Source organism: Heptranchias perlo, chromosome 21 (genome assembly GCF_035084215.1).
Source record: "Heptranchias perlo isolate sHepPer1 chromosome 21, sHepPer1.hap1, whole genome shotgun sequence".
Taxonomy (NCBI): domain Eukaryota; kingdom Metazoa; phylum Chordata; class Chondrichthyes; order Hexanchiformes; family Hexanchidae; genus Heptranchias; species Heptranchias perlo.
The window spans coordinates 21,112,858-21,129,060 of record NC_090345.1 but is presented as its reverse complement, the minus strand read 5'-3'; the positions used below and the strand labels follow the sequence as shown (position 1 = coordinate 21,129,060).

Below are 16,203 nucleotides of genomic sequence, written 5' to 3'. Positions count from 1 at the left end.
GAGACCATGCAGCAGTTTAAAAACAAAGAATTTTAAATTTGAGGCATTGAGGGACTGGGAGTCAATGTAGATCAGCGACAGAGGTGATGGAAGAACAGTACTTTGTGCTGGATAGGATAGTTGCAACAGAATTTTGGATGAGCTGAAGTTTATAAAAGGTGGAGGAGGGGGGCCCAGCCAGAAGAGCAATGGAAGTCACATCTGGAGGTGACAAAGGCATAAATCACGATTTCAGTGGTGGATAGGTTGAGGTAAGGGTGGAGGCAGACAATATTACAGGAGTCGGAAGTAGACAGTCTGTGCCGAAGCTCAACTCGGGGTCAAACAGTCTGGTTCAGCCTGAGACAGTGGCCAGGGATATGGAGTTTATGGCTCGGGTCGAAGACGATGGCTTCAGTCGCCCCAATGTTTAGCAGGAAGAAGTTACAGCTCATCCAAGACTGGATATCAAACAAGCAGTCTGACAGCAGAGGCAGTGGGGGGTAAAACTGAGTGGCGACTACAGACATGTGGAAGCTGACTCCATATTTGTGGATGATATCGCCATGGGGTAGCAAATAGATAAGGGAGGAGAGGGGTTCCTTGGGTGACTTGAGGTGACAGTGCTGCGATGTGAAGAGAAGCCATGGTTGGAAACGCTCTGGTTATCAGTGGATAGGTAAGAGTGGAACCACGCAAGGGTAGTTCCCTGCAGTTGGATAATGGAGAGACTTTGTAGGAAGATGGTGTGATTGACTGTGAAAGAGAATCGTGTCATTAACAGTGTGAAAGGCTGCAGAAAAGTCAAGGAGGACGTGGAGGGGTAATGCACAATGGTCACAGACTTTGTCTGCGACTTTGGTTGGGGCTGTTTTGGTAATGTGGGAGGTGTGGAAATCTGATTAGACAGATGCAGAGTTGCTGAAGAGATAGGCATGCCTTTGGGGCACAACACGTGACATCAAGCAATTTGATCCCTGGAGGTCATTGGTACACACAACACACAGTAACAGCCTTCAGCAGTGGAAAAGCTGGCTGGAGCCAATTAGGACGCCCTAGCACCACTACATCGGAGAACAGCAGGCTGGAAATCAAACCAGACTAACATCTTAAATTATAGTTATTTTAAAATACTTACCTTTTTTTCCCCCCCCATACCCCACTTCAGCCTAAAGGAGGGACAGCATAAGCAGCAGACATGGATTTCTGTGACACTGTGAAATCAGCCAACAGAAGGTGCTCACAAATTAAGAGGGCAAGTCAATTTTCCTCGTCTCTGAAAACTTGGACTGCCTTCTTTCTGCATGACTAGCTGAGAGCGCTGGCCTAAGACAGGCAGACTGGAGTGACAAGCAGCCCTGGGGCTTGTGTTAAAACCACCTATATCAGAAGGCATCTCCTCTATTGTTTGAGTAATCAGGCCATTCCTGCCTGGTTGAATTAAATTTGTATGAAGTTATCTGAATTGGACAGGATAGCTGGAGAACATATACTGCAGGTTCAGATGATGGGCTGCAGGTTGAATACATTTGATGATAATCCTCTCTATCCAATGTAAGGAATCTTACAATACCAGGTTATAGTCCAACTGTTTTATTTGAAAATCACAAGCTTTCGGAGGCTTTCTCCTTCTCCCTCACAGTGGAGCAGTTAATACTCAAGAAAATCTTACCCTTTGCCACAGTGATGATTCTTTCTTCTTGGAGGCACTCAGTCTCTGTATTGAATTTGTAAGGTCATAGCTCAGGCTATAATAAAATGAATCAGAGTCCAGGAACATCTTGATTAGTTCCTCCAACAATCTTCGTTCCAAACGCTCCTTTTCCTTGGCCTGCAACACATGCAAACAACAATCAGTTGATTTTTTTTAAAAATTCATTCATGGGATGTGGGCGTCTCTGGCAAGGCCAGCATTTATTGCCCATCCCTAATATGAAAACTAAAAGACTGGAAAAGAGCAGCTGACCCATCAAATATGTTCCATGCGGTCATGATGCAATTTTTGCATACCATGATTCCCATCTATGCTCCCCCCAACCTCACCTCTACACCAACCAGCCACAATCTTCAGCGAGGCGCAACAAAAACCAAAGGCCAATTTTAAAAAAGGGAAATTCTTCTCCGGCCCCTGAAGGTGAACACGCAAGTTCCAAGAGACCATGGTGACACCTCCCAATACCCCATCTACCATTAAATAGTTGTGTCAGCCACACAGATCAGTTTTTCAATAAGGCTTGATATTTTCTACAAATTTTTAGGTGCAAACTCAGTCTTTTTTCAATACTCCAAAGAAATTCTCCACCTTTCCTATTTCCAGCAATTATTTGCTGCTAACAGATTTCTCTTATCCCAAATAGTTGGAATTCTGAACGTATGTTTCTTCTGCAGATATTCTGCGACAAGTGCACAAATCCCAATGTGGGTCTGTTTTCATTAAAGTAATTCAGTTGCCTATTATCAACACACTTCAAATAAAGGAGCAAACAGCAGGAAAAAAGTACAGCATTTTCTCTTAAAAGATGCAAGGTGACTTCAGATATCTTTCATACTTCAAGAAAATAGCACAATATTGTCTGGCTCCACTGTTGCTAGGCCACTGAACATCTAAAAATCACGTACTTAAACTCACCAACAGTCTAAAAATTAAACTAAATAGACAAGAACACAATCTCAACTGTTGAGTCTTTTCATGTCTATAAATAAAATTCAAATCGTCATCAGTGCCAGTAAAGTCTGTGTCTTCACCACATATTTCTTAACTTCCCCACCAACCAAAGCATGATCCTGCATACACAATATCGGATATTCTTGTCCAAGGCTTGAACAGAAACACTTGTTACTGTATTTAGCTTATTGGAAATGAGCCCCATCTTAATCTCCTTTGGACAGTGGAAAAATAAACATCAGATCATGCTGTAGGTTATAAACTACAGGTTTATTAAAAGTAACATAAGCAGTAGCAAAAGACCCAGAGCAGCTTGCATTATTTTTACAGAACATTTAATTCACACATCCTCCTCAGGTATAAAAACAAGACATTAACTTTGCTGATAAAAATGAAACCTGGACAGGCATCCATATTGCAACTGTTGCATGTGGAGATTGTGCACAGAGCTCAAACATGACCATCTCAATATAATTGTAAACAATTTTACAACACCAAGTTATAGTCCAACAATTTTATTTTAAAATTCACAAGCTTTCGGAGGCTTCCTCCTTCCTCAGATGAAGGTCAAGAAATCCTCGAACCCTCTCACATTTATAAATCACAGAATACCTGGTGATTACAGACAGTCTTTTCAACTGCCCGTTGCCAAGGCAACCAAAAAGCGTTCAGACAGATAGGTGTTACCGACAGGGCCACCGAATATACAATATACAATACACCGAATATATGCCGTTTGTATATTCGGTGGCCCTGTAGGTAACACCTATCTGTCTGAACACTTTGGTTGCCTTGGCAACGGGCAGTTGAAAAGACTATCTGTAATCACCAGGTATTGTTCTGTGATTTATAAATGCGAGAGGTTCGAGGATTTCTTGACATTCACCTGAGCAAGGAGGAAGCCTCCGAAAGCTTGTGAATTTTAAAATAAAATTGTTGGACTATAACTTGGTGTTGTAAAATTGTTTACAATTGTCAACCCCAGTCCATCACCGGCATCTCCACATCATCTCAATATAGGCTGCAGTATAGCAATACAAGACAAAGTGATTAGCAGGGAGAAATAGCCCAAGCTGTATCTCTGCCTGCACGTGAAGGGATCAATTAATCAATCCATCCTGCCCCTGAGACACTAACTATGCAAGTATTTAATTGAGAAAGTTGATATTTTTTTCTCCCATAAATTAGATTTATGAACTAAATTTAGCAGAAATATAGTGCCCCTACATGAAAACTCACTAATGAATACAGCACAAGGTGTATCCATCCCATCACACTCAAATTTGCCTTGCCCTTTTCCCTTTGTAATGGTAATACCCATTAAACTGGTTAGTGGTTGAATGTTGGGGCAGAGGGTGTTGCTTACCATGTTATGTATTGAAAACCCCATGCAGAGCAGAGATTTACAGCATCAAAATTCAACTATTGAATGCTTGGTTTTCTACTGCATGATAGAACAGTCATTCCAGTGAAAAAGATCCTGTACTACTAACAGATTGTTAAAGAACAAAAGTCGGGTAACCCCCAATTATTTCCTTTAAATGAATCAAATAGAGCACTTTTAAATTTAGATTTCTTTGGGTAATTTTAAAAAAATCATCTAAGAAAAAAATCAGTACTGAGAAACTACATTTTATATACAGCATTAGCAACAAGCACTCCCAATACAGCTATATGTTGTATAAAGCTCCTTCTACACTTGCCTCTATAATGGGCCTTGACCCCAACCTCAAGATTACTTCCACTGCATCAGTGTGACATTTTTATTTTTATTTTATTTTCACATCAGCCATCCTTGTGGCTAGAGTAAGACTGCCAGTTTATATCAAATTATGGCAGTTTTGGGCTTTGAATTCACCCACTATTAAACATTACCCAAAACTAATTTAATTTATAACCAAGCAATTTTCTCTCATTACAGATGGATTCGAAGTGACCCCCAGATAAGACAGTGTTAAACCACTGCATCACAACACTTAGAGTGATTTCCTTCTCACCCCTTTCCCAAACAATTTTCTCCCCTTCCCTCCACTCCTGAAGGGATTGACTTCTGACTGGAAGGCAGCTTTCAATGCTTCAGTCAGCCTCTGATGCTTTGCCTAAATGACCCTTATTCACATGAGCCTTCATAGTCAAGTGTTGACAGACTTTTCAACTGCAAGGGCATTATAGCAGAACCCCATCCTATTCTCACCAGGCATCCATACATCCACTACCAGCAGGGGTTGCTGGTTGATTCTTAACCCCCTAACTTGGCATTGACGCCAATTGTAACTTCCCTAATCCACCCTGGCTGAGATCAGCACAGACCTGAAGCTGAACCTGGAACCTTCCTGATCTGTATGGCTCAGCTATTCACTGACAATCCGAGGAAGGTCAGATTTTTTTCCTCAGGAAGAGGATGAATAGAGAGTGTAGCCTGTCTCTGATGGTTCCTCTTTTGCCATGTAACCCAGTGTTAAAAACACAGATATGGTAATAGAAGAGAAATAAAGAAAAAAAGTCATGTTACTATTACTGGATTAGACAACAGATCAAGGACTATAGCGTATGTAATGGACAAGCGTAGTGCTTTATGTCCATTCATTCATGTACCAGGTTTGCCTACAACATCTGAGATATTGTTGCCCAGGACATCAAACTGTAACAATAAATTTCTAAAATAACCTAAATAAATGAACATTACGTTTCTTAAATAAATGAGTTTATTGAAACACAAAAAGCAAATCTAATAATGACAAGTATCTAAATTACATACTATTCACTGTGAATCACATTTGAGAACGCTCTCGAACACACACCTACAAATTATCAAGACGACCAATGGACTATAACAACTTGCATTTCTTTAACATAGAAAGATGCTACACAGAACCATAATCAAGACAAACATGGACGGCAAGCCAAAGAAGATGGATAAGGCTTTTACATTGGCCTCGTTTTAATACAGATTCCTGGTTACTGGCATAGTTGATATACTGCTAAAATCCCCAATTATACTGCTAAATCCAGCTCCCTTATCCTTATCCCAGAAGCAGACTCAGACCCATGCTTTCATGGATCCACAAGTCTGCCAGGAGAACAGAATTAGATTTAGCAGTGTAAAAGCAGGAACCAGCTCCCAGAATCCGAATTAACCTTCATCAGGACACTCACATACCACATTATATAATATAAGCCTAACACTTTCAATATGTCAAGCTGAATAGGGACTGAACAAATTACTGTGTCGTAGGAAAGCATGCCACATGTGCCAGTCTCCCAAATTTGCTCTCAAATTGCACTGTTTGCCTCTTTTTTTATTCGTTTATGGGATGAGGGCGTCACTGGCGAGGCCAGCATTTATTGCCCATCTCTAAGTGCCCTTGAGAAGGTGGTGGTGAGCCGCCTTCTTGAACCGCTGCAGTCTGTGTGGTGAAAGTTCTCCCACAGTGCTGTTAGGAAGGGAGTTCCAGGATTTTGACCCAGCGACGATGAAGGAACGGCGATATATTTCCAAGTTGGGATGGTGTGTGACTTGGAAGGGAACGTGCAGGTGGTGTTGTTCCCATGTGCCTGCTGCTCTTGTCCTTCTAGGTGGTAGAGGTCGCGGGTTTGGGAGGTGCTGTCGAAGAAGCCTTGGCAAGTTGCCGCAGTGCATCCTGTGGATGGTACACACTGCAGCCACAGTGCACTGGTGGTGAAGGGAGTGAATGTTTAGGGTGGTGGATGGGGTGCCAATCAAGCGGGCTGCTTTGTCCTGGTTGGTGTCGAGCTTCTTGAGTGTTGTTGGAGCTGCACTCATCCAGGCAAGTGGAGAGTATTCCATCACACTCCTGACTTGTGCCATGTAGATGGTGGAAAGGCTTTGGGGAGTCAGGAGGTGAGAATTGACAGCAAAAGGAAATGGTCATGTGCAAGCTGACCGTGACAATTTGGCCAGCCTGTATATACATAAGGGTATTAGCATCACAACATTGCACCTTGACATCAATAAGGAGATAATAGATACATTTGTGTGATGATATCATGGTGAAACATTGTGACATCACAAACACACTGCTACAGCGTGCAATTACCTGCCCGTGTAATACCGGCAGCAGCCAGAAAGACCCAGTGAAAAACAGGTCTTGTTCACTGCCAGTCTGAAAATTACATTGACGTGGTCAGTGACTGGAAGATCAGAGCTGCGCGAGTTTGTGGCCAAAGAATCTACCGGCGTCTTTTATTTCAAACTTCCTTGGAGATCAATTAATATAATTTCATAGTAAAATTTGCATAAATATCTTTAGGTATCATGACAGGAAATATTTTCATTTCATTGTATTTAGGGAACAGTCATACATTTCAGAGACAAGCTCATGCAGTAGCCAGGGCTCATTTCCATAAATTTGCATCACGAGACCCTGCTGCCTGCCCAAGGCTCATTTGCTGATTCCAAGAAGAGGTATCTGTGCTCCATTTCAAACCCTCAGCCAGCAGATATACATTAGTGATTCGGTCATTATTGTTCACCCATGCCTGTGTAACTGTGTACTTCAGTGTGATTACTAAAGGAGATGGAATCTCCTAGTGAACCTAATGTTTTCAATAAGTTCCAGTATCTACAAAACATTACTAAGCTTTAAAGCCCTGGAAAACCATTAATGGACTTTTAAAGCTCAGAATTAAAATATTTCACTTGATAAAATTACATTCACAGCCCTTTTAAAATGTCCTTTTTTAAAGCTCCTGCAACTGATCATTGCCTGGTTTAGGAGAAGGGATCTTAAAATGCTGCCAGGCCTCTGTTAATGCTGCTGCTCAACTGGCTTCTCAGAGGCACCTTAGGCCACTTTTGTAAGCACGAGTACCATTAGCTTCAGCAGGATGTCACGTAGTCAGCAACAGCAAGGAAAGCTTGGCCAATTAGCTTAAGTTGGTGGCCAGGAAAATCAATTGCTTTTAAACTATCTCAAAAAAAAGCACTCTGGTATGGATCACCCTCTCATTTTCGCCACCTCCCTGCAGGCAGCAATCAGGCCTCTGCTCAGCTTTTCTCCAACAGCACAGCCCAGCTCAGCGATTTAACTGACAAGTGAAGAACCAGATACGGTTTAAAATGGATCTACCCAGACTGATCTCAATTGCACTTCCGTGTTTGCAGACTAGAATTCAACCCTGTGATACCAGCTCCTGGCTCTGCAACTGGGTGGAATCAATGTACTCCCGGACTCTCAGCGCCACCGCGCGCTGTCCCAGAGGAGGCTGCGGTGGAGACGAGACCGTCACCCATCTCCTTCTGGAATGTGCCTTTGCAAACAAGGTCTGGAGAGAGATGCAGTGGTATCTGTCCAGGTTCATCCCGAGCAGTTCCGTAACACAGGATTCTGTGCTCTATGGGCTGTTCCCGGGGACGCACACTGAGACGGACATCAGCTGCTGCTGGAAGACCATCAACTCGGTGAAAGACGCCCTTTGGTCTGACCAAAACCTGCTGGTCTTCCAGTACAAGGAGCTGTCCTCGACAGAGTGTTGCAGACTGGCACATTCCAAGGTCCAGGACTACGTGCTGAGGGACGCACTGAGGATGGGTGCGGCCGCCGCAAAGGCTCTGTGGGGAAAGGCAACCGTTTAGAGCCTTCCCGCCATTGTATACCGAGGGGCTGCAATCAGGGAAAAACCCCCTCGGGCAGAATGTAAAATTCAAAATTGATGTAATGTACCCGCAATAAATCTGCAATGAACCTGTAATGAATCACCTGTATTAATTGTGATGCAATGAGGCACCCTAGAGTGTCATGAACTGTAATGATGTCCAATGTGTTTCATTGAACTGCACTTGATGCAACCTGCAAATTGCATAATCGATATTGTGTATGTTTGGAATGTGATATGAGAACTGTATTGTATGAACTGCTGCAAATTTTATGAATAAAGTATATTTTTTGAACAAAAAAACTGGGTGGAATCAATGCTGCAGCATTAAGATTATTGTCATTCGTAAATGCTATCAAACTCAAACACTTAAATTCCACCTTTAAAAACTGCTACAACTTGAACCCAATAAACTAATCTCAACATTCCAAAAAAAATTAAATTCAACCCATTAAACCAATATATGGAACACAAACTTCAAAACAGAGGTGCTCAACCAGAAAAAAAATGGCTGGCAATTTACACAGTTTGGTCATCTTTTTATTAAATAGTCTGCTGGGCCATCTGATAACACAGCAAGCAAACTCCCTGTTGCAACTGAACTTAATTCCAGGAATAAGTGATGGTCATATCTACAAACAGGTGATGTTATTCATTAAAAGAAAATTTTAGACTGGTTGGGAGACTAGTTAGAAAACTAGCTCTCTAACACTTATCACTGAACAGTTATCAGTTATCGTACATCTGAACCGGTGCTAACCACTGATTGATATTCAGACAAGGCCAGATTGGCTCAGGGCCTATTGCACAGTTTTCTGGTAAATATTCTACTGCTGAGTGTGTTTGGGTTCTATATTTTAAGAATTTTTTTTTTTTTTAAAAAAGCACAAAGTACCACAGTTACAATATGTCACGTTGGCAAGCCAATGCTTGAAATAGCTGCAATGAGGCATTCACTCACCTTCTTCTTGATTGGAGCAGCCACATTACATTTGATCTGACTAAACGTCTTGAGCAAAAACTTGGAGTCATCTGGAGACTGGGTAATCTTCTCCGTCTTGTTTATACCAAAATGATGCTTCTTGCACAGCTGCAAATGAAAATTGAGGGGGAAAAATAATCAATCATCTTTGTTCTTTCTGACACAAAGGCTCCTGTGAATCAGTCTGATGTGACAGTGTTCTGATGAGGCTGTCATTTCAGTCATTTGCACAGCTCTGAAAATGAAGGCTACCCTCTGACATTCTTATTTCTCCCATTCTGGTTCCAATACGTCCAAAATTGACAAGTTAATACCTAAACACAAGTATCTAATCCAAAGCATCCACTTTAATTTTCAGTCTCAAATCTCACATGGTTCATTCTTTAGCAAAGGGCCAACATTTCCAGTTGAATCAACCTCAACTATCACAATAATTTGATCATTGTGTGTCCAATTAAAACTCATTTAAATTAATTCCTCCCCAAATATTTATGGATAATGCTAAGATATATTTGCAAATTTGCTCCAAAATAGTTTGAAAAAAGTAGCATAAGGAATTATTATTTTCAATGTTTTTTCCTTCCTTCCCCCCTCAATCATCTAACCTTTACACTGTGGAATACTACATCCCAATCCCTGGTCATTTCCACAGGCACCATCAATGCCTCTGCCTATTTGACCCACCAAGAGATGTGTTTGAACAATGTAGGAAAGGAGCCTATAATGATGAGAAAATTCAGCTCATTCCAGAAGTGTTAAAGTTACAAGCAAACCAAGTAAAACATTCTAGTTATAGAAATAGATACAACAGTATGGTACAGAGATAGTTTAGATCCTGTGATTTGGATCATTAAAGAGTGAGCTTTTCGTTAAGTTTTTTTAAAATTTTGCTGCACCATTTGTACAGTAGCTCTCCAAACATTAAAGGGACACGGTAATGAATGACTGTTTATAAAGTAACATGACTACTAATGCTATAGCCCTTTGAGACATCTGGTAAAATAAATTTAAAATAAAATTGCTGGACTATAACTTGGTGTTGTAAAATTGTTTACAATTGTCAACCCCAGTCCATCACCGGCATCTCCACATCAAAACTTTTAAGCAGTAAGCAAATATTATTGCTTTGTATCCAACACAAGCGTGAGACTGTGGCTCCCATCCAGGTAGGACGGTTACCTTTGTTCATGCAGCCTGTATTGCTAAAGTGAACAAAAGATTCATAGTTGTTCAGTCCTGCCAAATATCAACTCATTTTTAAATGAATTCATGGCAAGGGGGGAGAGGGGGGCAATAAAATGGAGTTCAGCCTTGGATTAAGCACCTCTTAAATCACACTACCAATGGGATGAAAAACTATTTCACCAAACAGCATCAAGGGTCATAAGGGAAGAATTTCAGCAGTCTGTCCAGTTGTTAATGGTTTCTAGATTGCAGTGAAGATATTGGTCCAACTTATGCAGCTTTAACTGTGCAATTTTATAAAAATAAGAACAGGACAGGTTCTGTGAAAATGTCCCTTATGTTAGAAATGGAAATCATATGCTGGTGCTGATATTTGGGTTTGCTAAAATAGCTAATTATTCCCAGTGAAGTGCCAAACCATTCTCATCTCAAGTAAACTACAGTGAATTTTAAAGGTCCTTTATTAACCCAAATATATCAGCATCAGAATATTATTTCCATTTGTAATGGTCTTCTACATAGCACTAATCTGCACTACAGTTTATTGCTGTTACTCATGCATTTTTAAAAAAAATCATCCTTGGAATGTGGGTATCATCAGCAAGGCTGGCATTTATTGCCCATTCCTAGTCACCCTGACGATTGAGTGGCATGCTGGGTCACTTCAGAGGGCAGTTAAGAGTCAACCACACTGGTGTGGGACTGGAGTCACATATAGGCCAGACCGGGTAAGGACGGCAGGTTTCCTTCCCAAAAGGACATTAGTGAACCAGTTAGGTTTTTACGACAATCAGACAGCTTCAGGGTCACTCTCACTGATACCAGCTTTTTATTGAACTCAAATTTTCAAACTACCATGGTGGGTTTTAAACTCATGTTCTCTGGATTATGAGTACTAGTCCAATAACACAACCACTACACACCATATCCCTTAGGAATGTCATAGGGCATAGGGTGCAAAATGCTTGACCATTCCTTACATGTAGCACAAGGGCTTTCCCCCACCCCCCCAAAAAAACCTTCTCACTGACTAACATTAATCATCAAAATCAAAATTGTTTCTCAGTGCTAAGTGGAGCAGTGCCAATAAGTGGCTTGTGACCAGACCAAGTACAAGGCTTGTACACCCCACCCTCCTAACATGTGTAGCTTTAAAATGATTACAGTATAAAAGGATAATTGAACCTTTGTTCCTAACTTTATGTTCTATTGGAAACAAGATAACAACTATAACATTTCATGATAGGATGCACAACACTCCTCTGATGACTCACTGAGCATCAGCACTGCCTGGTAGACTGCTGAGCCACAGAGTCCTGAAAATGCCAGGTTTGCTATTTGGTCTGAGTAGTCAAGAGTAGGAGTAAGGCTGCTGCAATTGTCCACTGCTGACAAGTACACATTGAGATTAGACAAGGACAAGATCAAGATCAGGTTCAGCTATAATACCCTACCCCAGTAATGGTTTATTTTAAACAGGAGACAGCAGTCTGCAGCATGTCTCAAGTTTTATTCCAAAATGTCAGGCCTCCTCAGATTAATGCGTTTTTTTCTTATAAAGAAGTCCTGTCTGACTACCCGATGGCTCTATTCAACTTTATATAGATCATTACAATCCTCAGTCAAAAATCTTGGTAACACCCCTGTCCAGGAAAATAGTTCCACTGTTGCTGGGGAGGGAAACGCTGCATGAAGTACCACAGGCCAGAGCTGAATATTAGAGACGTAATGATGGACAAGAATACTGGCTTCTGCTCGATAATTAGGCAGTATTTCATACCCTTTCCATTTGAGCTTTAAAAAACAAGCAGTACAGTTTTTGAGGTGGCGAATTGAAGTACATTGGCACATTAGAGTATTGGCTTAAGTGGAACTTTTCCTATAACTAGGGCTTTGTGTCTTCAGAGTTAAATTTTTCCCCACTCAACAGGAAACATCACAGCAAACCCAGGCACTATTCTCAACCAAGGTCCAAACACTCGACTCATCGATCGACAGTTCCGACGGGCCACAGCAAAAAATCGCATAGACCTCCTCAGGAGATTAACACGGGACGCAACCAACAGAGTACCCTTTATCGTCCAGTACTTCCCCGGAGCGGAGAAACTACGCCATGTTCTCCGCAGCCTTCAACATGTCATCAATGACGACGAACACCTCGCTATGGCCATCCCCACACCTCCACTACTCGCCTTTAAACAGCCACCCAACCTCAAACAGACCATCGTTCGCAGCAAATTACCTAGCTTTCAAGAGAACAGCGTCCACGACACCACACAACCCTGCCACGGTAACCTCTGCAAGACATGCCAGATCATCGACAGAGATACCACCATCACATGAGAGGACACCACCCACCAGGTGCACGGTTCATACTCCTGTGACTCGGCCAACGTTGTCTACCTCATACGTTGCAGGAAAGGATGCCCCAGAGCATGGTACATTGGCGAGACCATGCAGACGCTGCGACAACGGATGAACGGACACCGCGCAACAATCGCCAAACAGGAGGGTTCCCTCCCAGTCGGGGAACACTTCAGCAGTCATGGACATTCATCCACCGACCTTCGGGTAAGCGTACTCCAAGGCGGCCTTCGAGACACACGACAACGCAAAATCGTCGAGCAGAAATTGATAGCCAAGTTCCACACCCATGAGGACGGCCTCAACCGGGATCTTGGGTTCATGTCACGCTACACGTTACCCCACCAGCGAACAAATGTTATCTGTTTTTAATATAACGGGTCAGTTGCTGTCTTTTCTATGTTTCTACCTCTCTATCTGATTTTTTTTGTTTGTGTTTTTTTTGGTGATTTGTATATTCTGAGAACTTGCAGGTAACACCTGTCTGTCTGCACACTGATTGCCTTGGCAACGGGCAGTTGAAAAAACTGTCTGTAATCACCAAGCATTGTTCTGTGAATTATAAATGCGATTTCATTTCCACATCGTTCACCTGAGGAAGGAGGTAGCCTCCGAAAGCTTGTGAATTTAAAATAAAATTGCTGGACTATAACTTGGTGTTGTAAAATTGTTTACAATGGTCAACCCCAGTCCAACCGGCATCTCCACATCAAGGTCCAAACACACACATCCTTTCAAGCAGGACTCCCTGGGCAGTGATCAAGAGTGGTAACCCGAACTAATTTTCCTCCTCCGTACCTGAAGACACCTACACAAAATGTCGTACCCCTACTGATGTGCCAGCTGAAATTAGCAAACTCAGGAGAGCTCAAAACTTTTTACAATTACCCACCTTGGGAACTCATACTCAGGACACAACATGGATGAAAACTAAAAACTTACTTGTCTGTATACCTCAATATATCAAGCTGTTGATTTACCCACTGAGTCATGGACAAAGTACAAGAATCTCCAAGATGATGTTCTTTTTAATTCAAGCAACTATTTGCTTATCGAAATCTTTTGTGAAATAGATAACATAAGTTCCATCTCCCACACTCCTCGGGGCCTGATCTGATCGGTGCTAAGTAAAATACTTGGCGTCTCCCTGATCTTTTGTTTTGGGGGGGGGGGGGGGTGGGAGGAGGGAGGGGAGAGAAAAAAAGAGAAAGGAGAATATTTACATAACTGTTTTGAATAAAATCCGACATACAAAAGGTTTAACTTGTACTCTGAATTTTACAATAAAAAAAGTTAGCTTTATTTTTTCTGAAGACTAAGATTTGGTTAGAACCTTAAACATTTAAAGTGTTCGCATTTCATGGCTTTCGCAAATAAATAAATAAAATAAAAACTGTTTACCAAGTAAAGCAATAACTTAAATTGAATTCATCTATATTACTTACTTGTGATAAAGAAAAAAAAACTATTGCCCCTTATCAACTTATAAAATATATTGCCCTTTTAAACCTAAAGATGATTTCGAACAGATCTTCCAGAATTAGGCACAGTCCCAAATAGAATCTTGCTGCTATGGTCAAGGGAAGTTCTCAATAGCCTGAGAAAGTGTTAACTTACACACTTCATCTCAAAGTTTTATTTTAAAAATTAAAATGGAGGAAGTTTCTAATGTCTTTATGCCACCAAATGTCAGTAACTTGACAAGTACAAGACCATTTTCAAAGCATGTCCTTTGGGAATTAAGTGGTGCACTAATGTTCAAATTTTAAAAAAAAAATAACTGATTCCTTGGGTGGCAGGACTGTCGTATGAGGAGAGATGGGTCGACTCGGCCTGTATTCACTCGAGTTAAGAATGAGGGGGGATCTCATTGAAACATATAAAATTCTGACAGGGCTAGACAGACTGGATGCAGGGAGGAGGTTTTCCCCTGGCTGAGGGGTCCAGAACGAGGGGTCACAGTCTCAGGATACGGGGTAGGACATTTAGGACTGAGATGAGGAGAAATTTCATCGTTCAGAGGGTGATGAACCTGTGGAATTCTCTACCACAGAAGGCTGTGGAGGCCATGTCACTGAATATATTTAATGATGTGGAGATGCCGGTGATGGACTGGGGTTGACAATTGTAAACAATTTTACAACACCAAGTTATAGTCCAGCAATTTTATTTTAAATTCACAAGCTTTCGGAGGCTTCCCCCTTCGTCAGGTGAACAATGTGAAACATCGTTCACCTGACGAAGGAGGAAGCCTCCGAAAGCTTGTGAATTTAAAATAAAATTGCTGGACTATAACTTGGTGTTGTAAAATTGTTTACGAATATATTTAAGATGGAGCTAGACAGATTTTGAGACACAAAAGGCATCAAGGAGTATGAGGAGAGAGCAGGAATATGGTATTGAAATAGAGGATCAGCCATGATCATACTGAATGGCGGAGCAGGCTCGAAGAGCCGAATGGCCTACTCCTGCTCCTATTTTTTATGTTTCTAACTCCTAATAGAATATTAACAGCTAGATATTTTTAGCAGAAGCATCGGCAATCCTTAGCAGACCTAACATTTAGCAAAAAATAATTTGAAACTTCAATTCTAATATCTCATACCACAACAGCTGCTAGCTCCCAACACCTCTCACCCTAGAGGGCATCAAAAGAGAGGTTTTTTTCAGTTTTCTTTACAACAACTGCTAACTGACTAGACGTGTTAGACTTAACACATTCAAGTAACAGACACTGATATTTCAAAAGAACTAACTCACTTTCACAATCTAGTACATTATAAAATGTGAATTTGATATGTTCCAGTGGTTTTCACTTTTTGAACCGGAAGCACAAAGGTGTAATTTTGTGAACCACCCGATGCTTGTGCTACTTTAGCACATTTAACTTTTTTGTTAGCAAGTTTTAGAGCTTCACATGATGTTCCACGCATCTCGCTCTGCAGCTCAAGTTCATGCTGGTAAATATTCTTATTTAAGCTGAGTCTAGGTTGCAGACAATTGAGTACACAAGTGATTCAGAGAACATCCACTCAGGCAATAGTCACCGATGTGTTATGGATAACTCGGTAACTACAGACTAGTTGGTCCAACGTTATGAGTAAACTCTTCGAACCCATAATTCAAGATTAAATTAGTGAGCACTTCAGGATGCGTGGGATACTGGTTAAAAAGAGACTCCATGCTGTAGAGGGGGTTGATGTAAACAAGAAAGCGGTACAGACAGAGCCAATATGTTGAGCTCAAAAATAAAGGGCGTGTCACATTAGTAGAGTTGTATTACAGACTTCCAAATTGTGGGACGGTTATGGAAGAATGAAAAAATTATTGTTCTGGGAGATTTAAATTATCATTTATTAATTGGGACAGAGAGTGAGTAAATGGAGAAAAGTAAATGGAATTCCTAAAATGT

At 41.3% G+C, this 16,203-nt stretch overlaps 1 protein-coding gene across 1 annotated transcript in view; it reads right to left on the bottom strand.

Annotated features, from left to right (window-relative positions):
* Window positions 1-16,203, bottom strand: part of inpp5f (inositol polyphosphate-5-phosphatase F) — a 192,797-nt gene that overhangs the window by 54,632 nt on the left and 121,962 nt on the right. The window contains exons 4-5 of the mRNA XM_068002246.1: window positions 9,222-9,350; window positions 1,652-1,810 (exon numbers count right to left, since the gene is read on the bottom strand). Coding sequence (XP_067858347.1) covers window positions 1,652-1,810; window positions 9,222-9,350 — 288 coding nt within the window. The remainder of the gene's footprint in view (window positions 1-1,651; window positions 1,811-9,221; window positions 9,351-16,203) is intronic.